This window comes from Mus caroli, chromosome 5, assembly GCF_900094665.2.
Source record: "Mus caroli chromosome 5, CAROLI_EIJ_v1.1, whole genome shotgun sequence".
In the NCBI taxonomy this organism is placed as follows: domain Eukaryota; kingdom Metazoa; phylum Chordata; class Mammalia; order Rodentia; family Muridae; genus Mus; species Mus caroli.
In genome coordinates this window covers 140,598,489-140,615,912 of record NC_034574.1, presented here as the reverse complement: position 1 = coordinate 140,615,912, position 17,424 = coordinate 140,598,489, and the positions used below count along the sequence as shown (strand labels likewise).

The window sequence follows — 17,424 nt, the reverse complement described above, 5'->3', positions numbered from 1 at the left end:
ATTGTGGTTGTCACACGGGGACTAGCAGAACGCAGCCTCCTGGGGCTTCAGTTCTGTGTGTACCAAGCAAGGGACATAGCTCTGAGTAGGCTGTGGTCCTGGGTTTTCCTCTGTTCAAGCCCACCGAGAACTACTCCATCCTTGGCCTTTTAACAGCTTTGCTTTGCATTTCACGCATGAAATTCACCTCTTTAAAGTGTATGTGTCTGTGCCTCTTCTCTATGTGTTCCCAGTGCTGGGTATCATCTAGATTCTAGAACATTCCAACAACTGGAAAGGAGCCTGAAACCCTTTAGCAGCCTCCCCCTGCTCTCACACGCCCAGGCTTGGGTCAAGCTGCCCTGACTTAGTCTTCCACTTAGACTCTGTCATTTCCAGTATTTGGTCTTTTGTAGGATGCTTGCTGTTATGCTGGTGGACTTTCTACCAGCTTGACACAAGCTAAGGTTCTATGGCAAGAGGGAACCTCAACTGAGGAGCCACCTCCATCAGGTGGCCCTGGAGGGGCAGCGATTGATGTGGGCATTGGCACCCCTGGGTGGGTCCTGGACTGTATAAAAGGCAGGCTGAGCAAGCCATGGAGGGGAAGTCTTCCGCGGCCTCTGCTTCACTTCCTGTGTCGAGTTTCCTGCCTCAGGCACTTGTCCTGACTATAGTGGACTGTAAACTGTAAAGTGGGATAAGACCCCTCCTCCCCAGGCAGCTTTTGGCTGTAGTATTTTATCACAGCAGGAGAGAGCCAACTAGGACAGAAGTGTTGACAGAAATGCTAGTGCTCTGGCCATCCCTCTGTGGAATCCCCCTGCCTTAACCCTGTCCTCTGAGTGCTCGGAGCATAGGTGTGCACACCAGCTTTCACTCACCTCAGACTGACACTTTTTGGTCCTTGTGTCTTGCACGATTGTGTCCCTGGGATTGAAACTAGGACCTCAGCCCTGCTAGGGAAGCCCTGCCTCAGGCCACACCTGCAGCCCTGGGTCTCACTGTTTGTCCCTTGTAGCAGTTGGCTTTCTTGGCTGTTGCTCTGGGTGGGCCCTCTGCTCTGCCTTGAATAGTTTGCTGTCTTCCGCTCACGATGGCCCTGCCGTCCTGTTGAAGTGCGGGTGTTCCCGAAGGTTCTATCTATAGACTTCCTCCCCCGAAGCCCTTATCCCAATGTTTTCCTGTGATGCCATTTTAGTCTTTTCCTGTCCTATGGGTGGTTTCCTGTTGTTAAGGATCTGCCTGTCCCATCGGGAATGTTAGCATGATTGCTTCTTCCTTTGTAGCAAGCTTAGATTTTTCCAATTTTAAATTCTTTTTTTTTTTTTAATGTATTCAATAGCACTAGGATAGGCGTTGTATACCTTATAGGGCTGTTAGTTCAGCTAACTCTGTTCATGTAGATCAGGCTGGCCTCTGCCCCCTGAGTATTGGGGTAAAAGGCATGTACTGCCACTGAAATTAGCTGTTACCCATTTAACATGGATACTTACGTGTAATAATGTGTTCTGGAAATTAAATTTTTTAAAAAAAATTTTTTTTTCTTTGAGATTAGGGTCTCATTCTGTAGACCGAGCTGACCTTGAATTGACAGAGTTCTCCCTGCCTCTGCCTCTTGTATGCTGGGATTAAAGGTGTGGACCACCATACCTGGCTTTTAGAAAAGTATTTTCAAGTGAGCATAGAGAGCGAGAGGTTTGTCATGGCATTTTCATACGTGTGTGCACATAAACAGAACAAAGTATACTGACATGTGTTATTATATCTTGTTCTTATTTCTGTTCCTCCGGGACTGCCCATCCCTGGCTTCCTGCCAAATAATCGTACTTTCATATCACACGTATTCCATCACGTGTCCTTCCTCCCTCCCCTCCCATAAGATGGCTACCCTCTCATACCCTCTGTCTACTCTCCTGACCTTATCCACACATGAGAGTGTATGTGAGAGAGCGTGCAGTAGTCGTCTTTCCACAGCTGACTTACTGTACAGTGTGATCCATCCTCCGGTGGGTGTCATGGTTTTCAGTTTTCATGGTTGAAGAAAATGTCATTACGTGTACATGTCGTCTTCTTTATCCGTCATTGATGGATGTCGGGGCTGGTTCTATTTCAAGAGCTACCGTGAATAACACAGCAACAAACGTGCAAGTGTCTCTGGTGTGTTGGTGTCATGTACGCCAGGGGTGTACCAAGAGTGGTATTGCCGGCTTCTGAATTCCACTTGCTGTTTCTGTGGTCTTGTTTTGGATTTTTGAGGAGCCTCAACACTGACCCCACTGAGGCTGCACATTGACCTTCTCGGAAGCAGCAATCTGAGGCCCCTCTGCCTGCACACCCTTTCTGAGCTCACTCGTTGCCTCTGGTGTGTTTTCTTGGGGGGAGGCCATTCCCGATGGGGTGAGAAGATGCCTCGATGGCTAAGGACACTCAGCACTTGAGTGATAATGGCCACCCATGTTCATTCTGCATGAATTGTCTGTTGTTTTCATCAGTGCAAGTATTCATTCATCAATGATTTGAGAGCTTGCTAATGAACCACCTGGCTGATGTGTTCCTGGTGACAGTTTTTCCCTGTTCCGTAGACTCCTCTTTCCGTCTCCTGGGGAGGGGGTTACTTCCGTGTAATCCCCTTCGTCAGTCTCATGGAACTCAGCTCTGATCCCATCTGCAGTCCCACCACCCCATTGCCTCTGCTTCTTTCCCTCATTGCGAGGTAGCTTTCAAACGTGGCTCTGGTTAATCCACCTACGCTCCTGTGTTCCTTGATCTCTTTTTCAAAATGATTTGCCAGGCATTCTCGAGAACAGTTCCTGGAGTGTTGCTCAGCAGCCCAAGATGGAGACTCAGCTGAGTCCCTCCACGGCAGGGTATAGGGGAGGAGGAGGGGGAGGCACTTCCCTGTTCACCCTTCACAGTACTCGAAAGCGGTTTTCTATCTATCTATATATCCATGCTTGGCTTCTGGGGGGAAATGTGTTGATTTATGGCCTAGGCTAGCTTTCAGTCTTAACTGAATCTGTCCTGTGCTTTGTGACAGTGAAAATTTCGGAATTTTTAAATACTGTCATTGAAAGCAAGTCTGTGACCCTCAGCGTGTGCTCTGCTGTGGCTCTGGATCTTCACTGACTCTGTCCGTGTCTCCCGCCCTTCATTCTGCATGTGACTGATGGCCATAGCCAGCTGGTGTGTAGGTAAAAGGGGTGTCAGTATACTCTGGCCAGCAAGACCAGCAAGAGGGGCTTCTGTCTAAACGTGTCATTGCTTCTGAGTATAAATGAGCCTCTCTACCTGTCATGTGCTTAGATAAAAACATGGTAGCAGTTCTTATTCAGCTCACATTGCCTATCTTGAGATTCAGACTTAACAAACTAAGGAGATACATTTTGTCTCGTGTGTTTAGCAGAGCCCTTCACATGTTGTAAAGCTTCCAGTGTGTGCGTGCTCGCAAGTGTGGCACAGTCACGTGAAGAAGCCTGCAGATTGCCACCCCTGGCTGAGAACCCTGGCCTGGGAAAAGCGCTGTTTGGTCCAGGTTTCGCACCCATTCTCTCAGTGCAGACAGACGGGACTCTTGGGATACTTCCAGGCAACCAGTGTCTACCTGAGTATTGGCTTTTGGCTGTTGTTGTCTTCATGTCTTTCCTGAATTTGCCCGCCAGGTAGAGTAGCGAGAACTTGGTTTGGACAGGGATTAGGATCAGAACCGTGTGCTGAATTGTGGGTACTCCAGGCTCCCTTGTGCATAAGCAGTGGCTGTGTATTTGTTCAGGTGTGCGCTGTTGGTCAACCCCGTCCACCCCTTCTCCATACCCAACTTCTTCTCATCTGAAAAGCACCTGCTGCTCTTTCTAGGTGTCCTGGAGCCTCTCACCGGAGAGTCGATTTAGAGAGAAGGAAAACGAGTCAAACTCAGACACAGATTGAGGGTGAAACCGGATCTACTGTCATAGATCCTCCAGGCACCTCACCCCCAGAAACGGACTGCTCGGGCACCGTGCCTGGCGAGAGGAACTTGACACCGGCGCCTCTTCCTGTGTGGACCGAGGAGCCTGGCCTGGACAACCCCGCCTTCGAGGAGAGCGCGGCAGCTGACTGTAGGTGCACACCTCTCCCTGGTGTATCTGGCCTCCCTTGCCTTTCCTCCCCTGCCCTTCCTTCCAGCACGCGCTTGTGTCCTGTCCAGACAGTTGCCCTGGAGAGTGGTTTTATTGGCATAGTCTCTGTTCATCCACAAGCCCCTGTGTTGAGCTGGGGAATACCTGCACGTCAGCACTGCTCTCTCTTTGACTTGGCAGCTGTACAGCAGCCGCTGAGTTTACCAGAAGGAGAGATCACCACCATTGAGATCCACCGCTCCAACCCGTACATCCAGTTAGGGATCAGCATCGTGGGCGGCAACGAGACACCACTGATCAACATCGTCATTCAGGAAGTCTACCGGGACGGGGTCATCGCCAGAGATGGAAGGCTCCTTGCCGGAGACCAGATTCTCCAGGTATCAGCTCCACCACGACTTAGACAACTGTGATGTTGTCGAAACTGAATTATAGGAAAGTTGGTTTTGCTGGTTTTAAGTGTGTGTGTGTGTGTGTGTGTGTGTTTATTCTGAGGCAGGTCTTACTATGAAGCTCTGACTGATGAAGCGCTGACTGGCCTAGATCGTGATAATGTAGATCAAGCTGGCCTCAAACTCAGTTTACCAGCCTCTGCCTCCTGTGGCTGGGGCTACCGGTCTGCGCCACCATACCCAGCTATTTTCCTCTCTCGCTTTAATTCCAGTTTTATGTGTGACTGGGCACTTGGTGTGGGGGCTCCCTGGCGTGTAGGACACTGGACACTTCTGGCTTGGACACTTCTGGCTATTCTAGGGCCACAACCGACCAGGACAGACCTTTCTTTCTCATGGCTTTTATTTTATACCCAGGTTTTTGTCCATTTCGTCCCTGCAGGTCTGACTGATCCATCCATTCCCTGGTGGCTGGAATGTGACAGACAGACCTGCCCAGCACTGGCTGCTGACAATAAGTTTTTGCACCATCCTGGGAATTCAACCCAGGTCTGTACACTCAGCCTGCGTTAAACCAGCTTGTACCGCAGAATGCTGGGTAAAGTCAGAACAGTCGTTCCCTGCATCCAGCTCTGGGTGTTCCGTCGCTGCTCTGTTGTCCCCTAGAGTACTGCCTTTAGGAAGACACAGCTATCTCTCCCCCGCCACCACCCCAAAGCACTAGCATAGGACCAGATATTTTTCTGTTGTTAGAAGACATTACTGAAAGGACAGGGACAATGAGTGTCCTGTTTCATAGGAAAACCGCCCTGGCCACTCGAGTCCCTGTGATTTTAAAAAGGGGGGAAAAAGAATAGTTTCTAACAGAAAAATATTCACGCACAAGAGGAAGACTGCCTTCTCAGAGCTCCAGCTCAAGGCCCGCCTCCCTCCTCCAAGGCCTCCCTCTTTCCCTGCTACCTCTCCAGTCCAGGCCTCCCACACTCCTTCCAGTATCCTGACTCCCGCTCTCCTCCCTGACTCCAGGTTGTTCACTTACAGGGTGATGCCCCTGCAGCCCTCATTGCCAACGGCAGTCACGGTCCAAGGACCTCAGGCAGCCTCGTCTTGGTTTTTTATAACAGGGTTTCTCTGTGTAGCCCTGGCTCTCCTGGAACTCGCTCAGTAGACCAGGCTGGCCTCAAACTCAGAGATCCGCCTGCTTCTGCCTTCCTAGTGCTGGGATTAAAGGTGTGCGCCACCACTTGGCTGTAGCCTCACTTTCTAATCAGAGTTCTTCCCTACAGTGCTCCAGGGATACATTTTAAAAGTAAAAGTCTGCCCTGCCCTCACAAGAGCATCTCTTCCCATTGGAAGGTCGAGCATGCCAGCCTTCCTGCCTTTCCACTGGGAAACCAGCTCTCTCTCCTGAGCCTGCTCTCAGGCCGTGCTCCGGTCTGTGCGCTTGCCTCTGCACACTGTCCAGCCGTTCTTCCCACACTGACCCCGTGCCCTTGGTTTCTGATCACACTTCTGCGCATGATCCACCACACTAAGGTGTCCCTGAAGTTTAACGGTGTGCACAGTCTTTCTCCGGTGTCTGCCACAGTGCCCAGTGGTCTGGTTTGTGGTTCAGACTTGTCAGGTATGACAGGGAAGACACTCAGTTGGTCCAAAGGGCGACAGAAGAGTAAACTTGGCTGTGACATCCTGTTGAGAATAGTCGTCCCCTGTAGCAAAAGAAATCTGCATTGTCTAGGAACTTAGCTGTCCCGGGAGGAATCTGTAGACCAGGAAGAGAAGGGACCAGGCTTCGGGCAGCAGGCAGGGAAGGGGTTTTCACTGGGGATCCACAGCATTAGTGTGTCTGTCCACTCGACCACGTGTTTTCTCTTTAGTCCTCAGGCCCCACGCCTTTCCAGGCCACTGGTGTGGCTGGCACAGACTGAACTTCAAATTGCTTTTGGTCTACCGTTTGCATGTACTGTATCTTTTCTGTCATCTGTGTGTGTCCTCTGGCTGCACAAGGCTGCCACCACTTTGAGGACACTTGGCCTGTATTCCTGGTTCCTACCTCCTGTTCTACATTTACAGGCCTTCTGAAAGCTGTTTCCCAGGTACACTCCTCCTGCACAGCCTGACGCCTTGGCCTTTACTGCAGCCCTGCCACCCCTCATCCGGCCTTTCTAACAATACTTTTTGTTTGTTTGTTTTTTTGTGTTTTTGGTTTTTCGAGGCAGGGTTTCTCTGTATAGCCCTGGCTGTCCTGGAACTCATTTTGTAGACCAGGTTGGCCTTGAACTCAGAAATCCGCCTGCCTCTGCCTGCCGAGTGCTGGGATTAAAGGCGTGCGCCACCACGCCCAGCCTAACAATACTTTTAAGTGGATGCTTTTGTCTTTTTTTTTTTTTTTAAACGGAAGTGTGCCAATCTGAAAATCCCCGTGCAATGAAGTGGTCCATTTACAGACTAGTGGCAGCTACACTGTAGTTTTATCTCAGTAAACATGCAGTTAATGGAGTATCTCGAGTTTTCCATATTAAACCATGTGTGTGTGTGTGTGTGTGTGTGCGTGCACACATGCACACACTCAATGCAGTGGCATCTTTCCAAGGGGAGCCTTGCTCTCACAGCTTCATACACCTCTCCAGAGATTCATATGCAGCCTTTGAGTAATTTTAGAGGAAAAATGCTGCTCTTTATAAAGTATGTCAATATTATTAACAGAGATACAACTTCTAGAACATTAAAAGTAAATATTTTTGGTTTGATGGGGAACATCAGTGACTGACGTCCTGTTGGTTAACAAAGACCATATTTAGTCAAAATGCACGACAGCATTTGCTGTTTTTGCTCTTTGTACAAAATCAAGAAACAGTCTGTTACAGTCTGTCTTCTCTCAGTCTCACTGACAGCCATGCATGCATTCTTAGAGAAGGAGTCTTTTCATAGTTGGGTCCCCCCAGCCTGCTCTGCAGAGAAAGCAGGCTGCATGCTTCTGACTGCAGAACAGACCGGGTTTTCGGCCCAGCATTTTTATCCCGTGTGACCGTCTGAAGATGGAAAGTGTGAACACAAAGGTATCAGCTAGCAGCAGAGCCACTAAAATGATGACAGGCCCACGGGTCCTGTCGGCGGCCTGGACCACCTCCATCCAGTGTTATCGATTCTGTCAATGTCTTGGAATTGCTGCTGCCTGCACAAATGCTATAAACATGCGAGAACAGTAAGCTCGTGTACGGTGCCTGAAGATTTGATGACTGGATTTTAAAAGGTATCCATCTGTAGACAAGAATTAACAAGGCAATAGTGTTCAAAACTGTCAAACTCAGAATAAAGCAAACAGCCCAATTCAAAGAGCTCTAACTGCCCATCCGAGGTAGCCAAGAGAAGGAAGGCCTTTTGTGTAGCGGCGCGCACACGTGCCCGGGCTCCTGATGTCACAGTACTAACCCAGAGCTCTCCCATTAGAGGTGCTTAGACAACATTGGTTTTTATCTCTGATGGATTCAGAGAACTCTAATTGTGATAAATACGAAAATTATACTCACCTCCTAGATGGGTAATTGAAGCTGGACTATTTTCCTAAGTGATATGTTACATGTTCAAAGATCAGTCGCTGTAATTGTATCAAGGCTGTACATTCTAATGAGTACATGAATATTGAATTACACTCGGCATATTAAATATGCATTATATGGGTATGCTGATAATTAGAGTGGAATTGTAATTACATACTTTAAAAGTCACTCAGAATGTGCAACTTTTTAAGAAGTAAAATGATTTATTTTGTCTAAAGTAAGTGTGTTTCATTAGGTAAAGCAGCTTTGAAGTCCAGGAACCTGAGCCTGCGAGCCTAGGAGCACTAGAGCTGTCTGATGTGGCTTGCCCTGCCGGGATGTAGCTAGCCTGCTCTCTCTCACACTGGTTCTGAGAAGTAGAGTGGACCCTGAGGAGCCAAATTCCATATTCCCCCAGGTTACCAACAAATAACTAACAGACCCAAGGACTGTAATCCCAGACTGTCAACGACTTCTGTGTCCTAAGTACAACACTGTGCTGTAGTGCATTTTAAATTCTCTGCTGTAAGTCTTTAGAGGCCTTTTCCTTGTAGATAAGGGATCCTGTAGTGTTTTCTCCATATTGGTTTCCTTTGGAGATGTCATCTGGACATTTCCTCAAGTTAGGAATATAGAATACTGTAATGCACTGGTCATAGGAGTTCTGTTTGTCTGTTTGTCGTAGGTTAACAACTACGACATCAGCAACGTGTCCCACAACCACGCCCGGGCTGTGCTTTCCCAGCCCTGCAGCACACTGCAGCTGACAGTGCTGCGGGAGAGGCGCTTCGGCAGCCGTGCCAACAGCCACACTGACGGCGGCGCGCCGCGGGACGAGGTCTTCCAAGTGCTGCTCCACAAGCGAGACTCGGCAGAGCAGCTCGGCATTAAACTAGTCCGAAGGACAGATGAGCCGGGCGTTTTCATTCTTGACCTCCTGGAAGGGGGGCTGGCAGCGCAGGACGGCAGGCTCAACAGCAATGACCGGGTGCTGGCCATCAACGGGCATGACCTGAAGCATGGGACCCCAGAGCTCGCTGCCCAGATTATTCAGGTAAATGCCCAGTCCTGAGCCTGGTTCCTCACACGGCCGTGTCTGTTTTCACTGGCGCATAACCAGGACCAGCGATGTTTCTCTGGAAAATCAGACATGGTTATCTAAAAAGCAGCCTTCAGAATCTACGCTGTTATATATAATTCCCTAAACAGAGCTGTGTGTGTGTGTGTGTGTGCGTGCCGCTTGCTTAGGGTATTGTGGACTGTTTTCCTAGAGCCTGTGGTCCCATGGACTTTGGAGCGCCTGTTTGTACAGTGTAAACACCTCAGTTTTATGTCATTTCAAGAGAAACAAGGGTTCACGTCAACCAGTAAACTTGTCAAAGCAGTTTCCAAGGACGGCTGAAATGCTCGTTTGGAGCTCTGGGTATGAACAGTAATGACAATGAGCGTGTATTATAAGAAAGCCCAGTAGCCACCTGACACTCCCCACAGTGCAACGTAGCAATCATCTGCCTCTCAGAGCCTGGAGCTGCTGCTGGTGGGGTGAATGGCTTAGTGCAGTATCAAAGCTGTTTGTCACTTATTTTCCAACTGAAGAGCAGAAAACACAGCAATTTTTATATTAAATTTAATTTTGCATGTATGCATGTGTGTGTCTCTCTCTCTGTGTATATTTGTATGACTCTGTGTGTGTGTGTGTGTGTGTGTGTGTGTGTGAGAGAGAGAGAGAGGGAGAGAGAGTGTATGTTTCCATGTAAAAGGTTTGAAAATATTAGCCTGTGACCCTCCTGCAACCAGGTAGTGACTGCCCATGAGGCTTTGCTTAGGGACTAACTGGTACACAGAAAATCACAGTATCCCAAGCACTGCGCGGTGGTAGCATTCACTGGCCTGAGGCTGGAGCCCCCAGCCTTGAGCTACTCAGTGAGAACTTGCCTTGATGAGAGAGAAGAGAATGGGTTCCACTGGCGATCTTTAAGCAATCATCCGTAATGGGTAGTGATGAACTGTCTTCCCCAGGCCAGTGGAGAGAGGGTGAACTTAACAATTGCCAGACCAGGGAAGCCTCAGCTCAGCAATGGCAGCCGTGAGGCCGGAGCACACAGCAGCAGCAACCACGTTCAACCACCCTCGCACAGCCGACCAGGCTCACACAAGGTGAGGGGCGGGTCTCTCCTTCAACCCCTGTGGCCCTCTAAGGATCACCATTACCCCAAAAAGGTGTAAGCGTAGGCCTGTGTATGCCTACCAGTCACAACACAACGTAAAGTCGGGTTTTTTTGGTTTTGTTTGGTTGGTTGGGTTTTGTCTGTTTTTTGTTTTAAGCCTGAAATGCAGACTGTCATTTTGTTGGGGATCTGAGCCTAGGTGTTTGGGGTTCACAGTCTGAGAGTCTCCTCCCACGTCAGCCACTGTAGTTTCTCATCTGTGTGGTGAGTGACAAGAAGTGACCCTCCGGGAAAGTCCATGTGCTTAGTGCTACCTGGAAGCAGGTTCTTCTCGGCTTGCCTGCTTAGATGTGATCATCAGTTATACCACTAAAAATGCATCGTGAGAACATGATAAAGTCTGTGGTTAGTAGCTAGGCACGTTGCCTACAGTAAGAGAATTAGCTGTGTGAACACTGAGACTGGGAATCGCAAGCTTTGACAGACACATGGATAGTGTGTGGTTTCATGGTATTAAAATCCCCATCTATTGGCTGGGCAGTGGTGGCACAGTCTGCAGTGCCAGCACTCAGGAGACAGAGGCAGGCAGATATCTGTGAGTTCAAGGCCAGCCAGAGTGAGTTTCAGGTAAATCCAAGGCCTTCCCTTGCACCGTAGGACCTCACCCGGTGCGTCACGTGCCAGGAGAAGCACATCACCGTAAAGAAGGAGCCGCATGAGTCCCTCGGGATGACGGTTGCTGGGGGCAGAGGGAGCAAGAGTGGTGAGCTGCCCATCTTTGTGACCAGCGTGCCACCCCACGGCTGCCTCGCTCGAGACGGCAGGATCAAGAGAGGTAAGGCAGGCAGGGTCCTGGAAGCTCTGAAAGGTCCAATCTTAGAAGTACAGTCACATTTTTAAGGAGTAATTACTGTGTTTCATGTTAAACCTGACTTTTAAAACTCTTTTAAAAGTGTCCTTGTATAGAAAACATCATGTTCTTCTGTAAGGTTAGGAATTAACCCTGACCGTGGTTCAAGACTCTGCAGTTACTCGGACCGTCGGCTGATTTTTATCTTGGAAAAGAGCCTCTGAGATTCTTGCGCCCCCAGCCCTGGCAGGTAGTGCTGAAGACCATGTCCCTGAAATACAGTGCTGGGTACAGTAAAGCACCCAGGGCCTGTGTGATGGCCGAGCAGGGAAAAGCGCCTGCCATCCAAGCCCAGAACTCAGCGAAGAAGACAGGGGTTCCGACATCCCAGCGAGTGTGTGGCGGACAAAGCTAGTTTCAGAGATTTGACTCCTTCACACTCACGGCCCCTCTCAAGTCTGTTAATGTGCACAAGGGAAACCATGTAATTGAGCACGGTTGCCATGCCAGAACAGCAGTCTCTATGGTGAGGTTCACATGGGAAGAAAATGAAAGCTGAAAAGTTATTTTCCCAGGAATGACGGTGGGCTCCCTCCCCAACCTCACACAAGCAAACTCACAATGAATTTAAGACCCAGTGTAAAAACTAAGGCCCTTCCTTGTGAGGAGCCCACAGACCAAGTCTTATGACCTGTACTTAGGCAGCGATGTCTTAGGTAACCTGCAGAGTGGGATGAACAGTTACAAATCATACATTTATGTATGTGTACTTGCCATGGCAAGGAATCGTACAGAACTTTTCCAAATCCGTTAAAACCATAAATTACCTAATTTAGGGACAGAAATAGACATTTCTCCTAAGGCGGCAATTGCATGGAAAACAGCTCACCCGACTGCTTGCCAGAGACAGGGTTCAGATGCCCTCAGACTGCTCTAAAATGTTCTCTGGCACGGTGGTGGTGCTCTGCGGCGGGCAGACCAAAGCCCACGTTGCTGGGCGTGTATTTCAACAAGGCTACTATTTTTTCTTAAGTTACTTGGCCAATTATAGAATTTGGTGACAGTTCAGTTCCTTCTTGGGTTTTGGTTTGTTTTGGTTTTGTTGTTGAGCACACATGGGAGCAAGTGCTTCCCAAGATTTTTTTTTTTTGACTCCACAGCTATTTGTTTATTTTTGTAGTGCTCTCAGAAGTTGAGTTACACAAAATAACACTCCAAACCCCGCCTCTCCTCGAGAACTATACAAAAGGATTGTTTTTGTGACAGCCACTCCTCCATAAATAGTGGCTCCCGAGTCAAGCTAACACGGTCACAATGTGCGCTTTTCCTGCAGGAGCCCTGCCACCACTCCATGCTGCAGCAAACAATGAAGCCCGACAGGGGCGCCCGTCCCCTAACCTGCAGTGGGCCCCGAGCGCAGGTTCACAGAGCAAAATGTTGTTCTACACAACAGCAAAAAATAAGCCAAATACCTGATTCACACAGGAAGTGCAATGAAGAGAAAAAAATCCTGCAGATTCCCAGCTTAACAAGCTCCCCGTTTTATGTTCTCTCTGTACCGGATGCAACACATGTGCTACCACTACCATCTGAACAACTCTAACCTTTCTCAGCCCCTTTACATAAGAGGAGTAAAACACTGTAGTTAGCCTACACAAAAGACACAGTCTGGTTGTTATAAGCCAGAAGCCTAGAAGGGCAGGTTTGACGCGATTCTAACTTACATCCCAGCCGTTATGTCCCTCATTACTTGCTGTTTCTCCTGGCCACATGTTCATGGTCCGTCTCCTCTCATGGCAGCAGCCACCACCTCCGTGTTCTTTTTTTCTCCTCCCTTTGGCCTCACCTGAGACTCCTCACTCCGTCCTCAAGTTCTACCTTTCTCCCTCCACTGCCCAGTCACAGGCTCTAGCCTTTTATTGACCAACTGGGGAGCAAGGTTCACGTAGCATCACTTGGTATATGGGAGGATCTGCTCATGGAGGCAGCCACGTCTTGGGGAGCAGTACTTAACGTTTGAATATATAGCAGCGTCAGACCAACCCACTACACTTGTATCCTTTAATAATCCCCATGTCTCCTTTTTATTGTTTTATCTTATTTTATTTCATCTAACTTGGGAGACTAACAAACATGCTGTTCCCCTTCAAGCAAGGGACGATGTTTCATATCACCAAGTGTCCCGAGAGTGGCTGCTCTCATGTTCTGGGATGTGTGCCCTGTATGTATAAAATTGTGCAATATTAAATAGAATCTGTTTTTTAAAAAAAGTTATTTCTAAGAGCAAAGGATCAGATGGTTTGGTGTTCAGAAAGAACTGTAGAGCTCTCAGAAGCTCAAGAGAGAAGTTGTCACCCTCATCTTGTACACAGCTACCCAGATGGTGACTCAGACTCGGGGGCCTCACAAGGTGCTTCAAGCCACAGTGTGTTCCTCTGGAGTCTGACCTTGTTTGAGTTCCAAGCTGTTTTAAAATGTTTCCTATGAGTTGTCCTTGGTAGCACAGAAAATACAAATGCTTTTGTAAAACCCCACTTCCACCCATCCAAGCTCTTAAAACCACCCCGTCAATTAGTTGGCAAGCAGGAGCTTCGGGGAGTCACGTGGTACTAGGGTCACTCACTCTCCTGGCCTTCCCAACGGCACAGGTGACGTGTTGCTGAACATCAACGGCATTGACCTGACCAACCTAAGTCACAGCGAGGCTGTGGCCATGCTGAAAGCCAGCGCTGCGTCTCCGGCCGTCATCCTCAAGGCCCTGGAAGTGCAGATTGCCGAGGAAGCAGCTCAGGCCTCCGAGGAGCAGCCGAGCGCCTTCAGTGAGAACGAGTACGATGCCAGCTGGTCACCGTCCTGGGTCATGTGGCTCGGGCTGCCAAGGTACCAAGAGCTCTCTCGGTCTGATGTCTCAGAGTGAGTGTGTTTTAACCTTTATCAGTTACACAGTTAACTCACCCAGTATGTAGAGAGGGCGTTAGGTAAAGTGCAACAAATTATAAAAGCAAAAGAAGCGTATCTTCTTGTAAAAACGAAGACAATTCCCTTTAAGGAGGGATTTTTGTTTGTTGTTGTTTTGGGGTTTTTGTTTTGTTTAGTGTTTTTGAGGTGGGCAGCACTGTGTCTCCCCCTTGTACACGGGCTGAGAGTACAGGCACACACCACCACACCTGGCTTTTCTGTTGGGGCTCTGGGGTCCAGACTCAGGGTCTCACTCTGTAGCCTAGGCTAGCCAAGAGCTTAGAATCATTTTGTAAAAAGGTAGTTAGAACGGAGTCTGTACCGAACAAAGGAGACGGGACCAGCAAGCTGCTCTCTGGCTGGCTGGTAGGGACCAGGGAAACATTGGAACCTCCCTTGGCACCCTGGGGTGCTTGCCTTTCTCCCGATGGTTGCCGCTGGTGCTGAGAGGAAGAGTGTGTGTTACCGTGCTTATTTGTGTCTAAAGTAATTTAGATTCTCATTATCTATAAAAAGCATGGTGAAGCATGTTTGACTATTAGCCAAGTATGAAGCTGCTGGTTCCTAAATAAAAATAAACCAGGAAGATGCACCAGTTTCTGAGTCACCTGCCTCATGTGGGGTAAGGTAGCGTGCAGCCAGGAGCGTCCACGCACACTGTGCGCTCCGTGAAGAGCTGTCTCATGAAGAGCAGCAGAAACCTCAGAGGGGTGCGTTTATTTGCTCCTGCCCCAGCTCTCTGGCTTGCTCCCGGGAGCTTTTGGTGGTTTTGTTTCTTGGTTTTCAATCCCAAGGCCTAGAAGTGATGTCTCACAGACATGGCATGACCTTGTGGAGTGGGATTGATGATCGGAGAAGTGACCTGACTGTGTCATACATGTTTATCAGTGCATCAGCCCTGGAATTCAGAGGCTGCAGAGGTGGCTCTGTGGATCTGAGCACTTGGTGTTCTTGCAAGGGCCCCTGGTCTGGTTCCTAGCACCCCCGTGACGGCTCCCAACTGTCTGCACACCCTCTTCTGTCCCCGCTGGCACTGCACATACAGGGTGCACATATTCATACATGTAAGAAACAGGCATTCACATAGAATGGATCCTTTTTGAAAATCAGGCGTAAATGATTACTGTCCCACTGCTGCAAGAGCTACTGTCTAAACCAGGGAACTCAGGAGTCTTGTTCAGCTGATACCTGGGTAGTCAGACTCATTCCAGAGTGGCTGGGAGACAAGGATGGAACCCGAAGGCAGAGGCAGGCCAGCCTGGTCCACATAGTGAGTTACAGGATGGCCAGGGCTGTCTCAAAAACAAAACAAAACAACAAAAAAGAGGTTAGAAGCTGTTTGCCCGGACTACGGGGGATCAGTCAGAATAGCGACCTCCTAGGAAATCCCGGGACCCTGCTGCTGCCTTTAGCTGTCTCTGTGCCAGCCTGGTTTGGGGGCTGCATGTTCTCACTCTTGTGCATTGCATTCTATGGCATGCCAGGCATAGCAAGAAAGGATGTGTGTCATCTGTATGTGCATGTGTGTGTGTGTGTGTGTGTGTGTGTATCTGTGTGTTTGTATCTGTTTGCATCAGTGTGTGTGGTATGAGGGTGTGTGTGTGTCCACGAGTGTGTGTGTTTGTGTGTGTGTGTGTATCTGTGTGCTTGTATCTGTTTGCATCAGTGTGTGTGGTGTGAGGGTGTGTGTGTGTGTGTGTGTGTGTGTGTGTGTGTAGGCTGAAGATCAACATCCACTGTCTTCCTTGATGGCTCTCCACCTTTGCTTGTTGAGGCAGCATCTCTCACTGAACCGTTTGGCTAGGCTGGTAGCTGGTGAGCTTTTGGGGTCTGCCTAGCGCTGCTGCCCCTGCCCCGTGCCCAGCACTGTGGTTACAGATGTAAGTTGCCCCATGTCCGGCTTTTTTTATGTGGGTCCTGTAGCTTACCAGGCAAGAACTTTAACAACTGAGCCAGCCCCTCCCTCAGCTCAGAAAGGGTTTTAGACAAGTTGTCACAAGTTGACAGTATAGTGAGATACATTTTTGAGCTTGCCTGAATGGATGCCTATAAATCTAGGCTAGTGTGTGGGCTGTGAGTTCCCCCTGCACTGCCCTGCTACACCAGATGCTGGCCTGCTTAATGTAAAGGATGCAGAGCTATGACGGTGACTGTACTGTTTCTGAGAATCTAGGCCAGTGGTGAGACTTCGGGCTTGCCAGAAGCCTCTTTAGAAGTCCCTACCCATGAGCTAAGAGTTGTGGCAGCATGCTGGAGGTCATTTGTCATTTGTAGCAGATTAGAAACCAGAAAGCCTTGTCTCTGATATTTGTATTAGTCCCGGTGGGGACAAACATCTGACAAGCAACATGAGGAGGAGGAGGAAGGTTTCTTTCACATGCTGAGGCTGCGGCCATCAAGGCAGAGAGGGTAGGGCTGGGCTCTGAGGATGGAGCCTGAGGCAACTTGCTAGTCACGGGCATCCTGAGGCAGATGGTCACATGACATCCTGAGGCAGCAGAGATGACAGCTGGTGCTCAGCGCACCTCCTCTTTGTCCCTTTTTATTCAGTGTGGGACCCTGGGGTGGTGGTATCCACACTCAGGGTGCATCTTCCCAAAGGTGTGTCTCCCAGGTAATTCCCAGCCCAGTCAGGTTGATGATGAAGATCACTGCACACCCGATTTCACTTCCCAGTGAGGACTTTTGTTAAAAGGATCTCACTTTGTTTGTTTTTAAGCTCTTACTTGCTGCTTATTCCCAGGTTCATAGACCTCTGGACATATAAGTGTAGCGTGCTCCCACCCTCCCTGGCTAGCATCCTCCAAGCCATGAGTAGACAGCACTTTGCCTGTAGCATCTCTGTGCTCATGGAGAACAATGTGTTTGTTGGTGTTCTCCAGGCCGAGCTTCCATTAGAGTCTCCGGGAAAGGTGTGAGTCCTTGTGAGTCCAGGGGAAGGGACAATATCAGCCCTTCCTCTAAATTAAAGCACCGCCCTGTAGCATGCTTCCAGAAAGGGCCACCTTCCAAATGTCTTTCTGTCCCCTCCGCTCTTCCTCTTCCTCCTCCTTTTCTTACTTTTGGGGCACTGGGGATCACCTAGGGTCTCGTGGTTGTAGCATGATACCTGACTTCATCTCCCTCCATGTGATCATGTCTTCCCTTGGCAAGAGAACCTAAGGAAAGCTGGAGGAAGCAAGCCTGCCTCGGGATACATCCGTGCTGGGGAATGGGTTGTCAGACAGTAGTACAGACAGGGCCAGTACATCTCGCCTAGCACATGTGGGACCCTGGGTCTGACCCTAGTGCCCATGTACACACACACACACACACGCACGCACACACTAATCATGTAGTCAGAGGGGTTACACTAGCCTGTTTTTTACACGTGTGAGCGGTCTTTCTGCTATTTGTTTGTTTTTTCCTGTCTGTATCATT

The 17,424-nt window shown here is 49.2% G+C and overlaps 1 protein-coding gene across 3 annotated transcripts in view; it reads left to right on the top strand.

The window, feature by feature from the left end:
• Lnx2 (ligand of numb-protein X 2) overlaps positions 1 to 17,424 on the top strand; it is a 61,022-nt gene that overhangs the window by 39,686 nt on the left and 3,912 nt on the right. For all 3 annotated transcript variants that reach the window (XM_021161839.2, XM_029477262.1, XM_029477263.1), the window contains 6 exons: positions 3,835 to 4,076; positions 4,278 to 4,477; positions 8,714 to 9,082; positions 10,048 to 10,185; positions 10,854 to 11,031; positions 13,695 to 13,926. In XM_021161839.2, the coding sequence (XP_021017498.1) occupies positions 3,835 to 4,076; positions 4,278 to 4,477; positions 8,714 to 9,082; positions 10,048 to 10,185; positions 10,854 to 11,031; positions 13,695 to 13,926 (1,359 nt within the window). The remainder of the gene's footprint in view (positions 1 to 3,834; positions 4,077 to 4,277; positions 4,478 to 8,713; positions 9,083 to 10,047; positions 10,186 to 10,853; positions 11,032 to 13,694; positions 13,927 to 17,424) is intronic.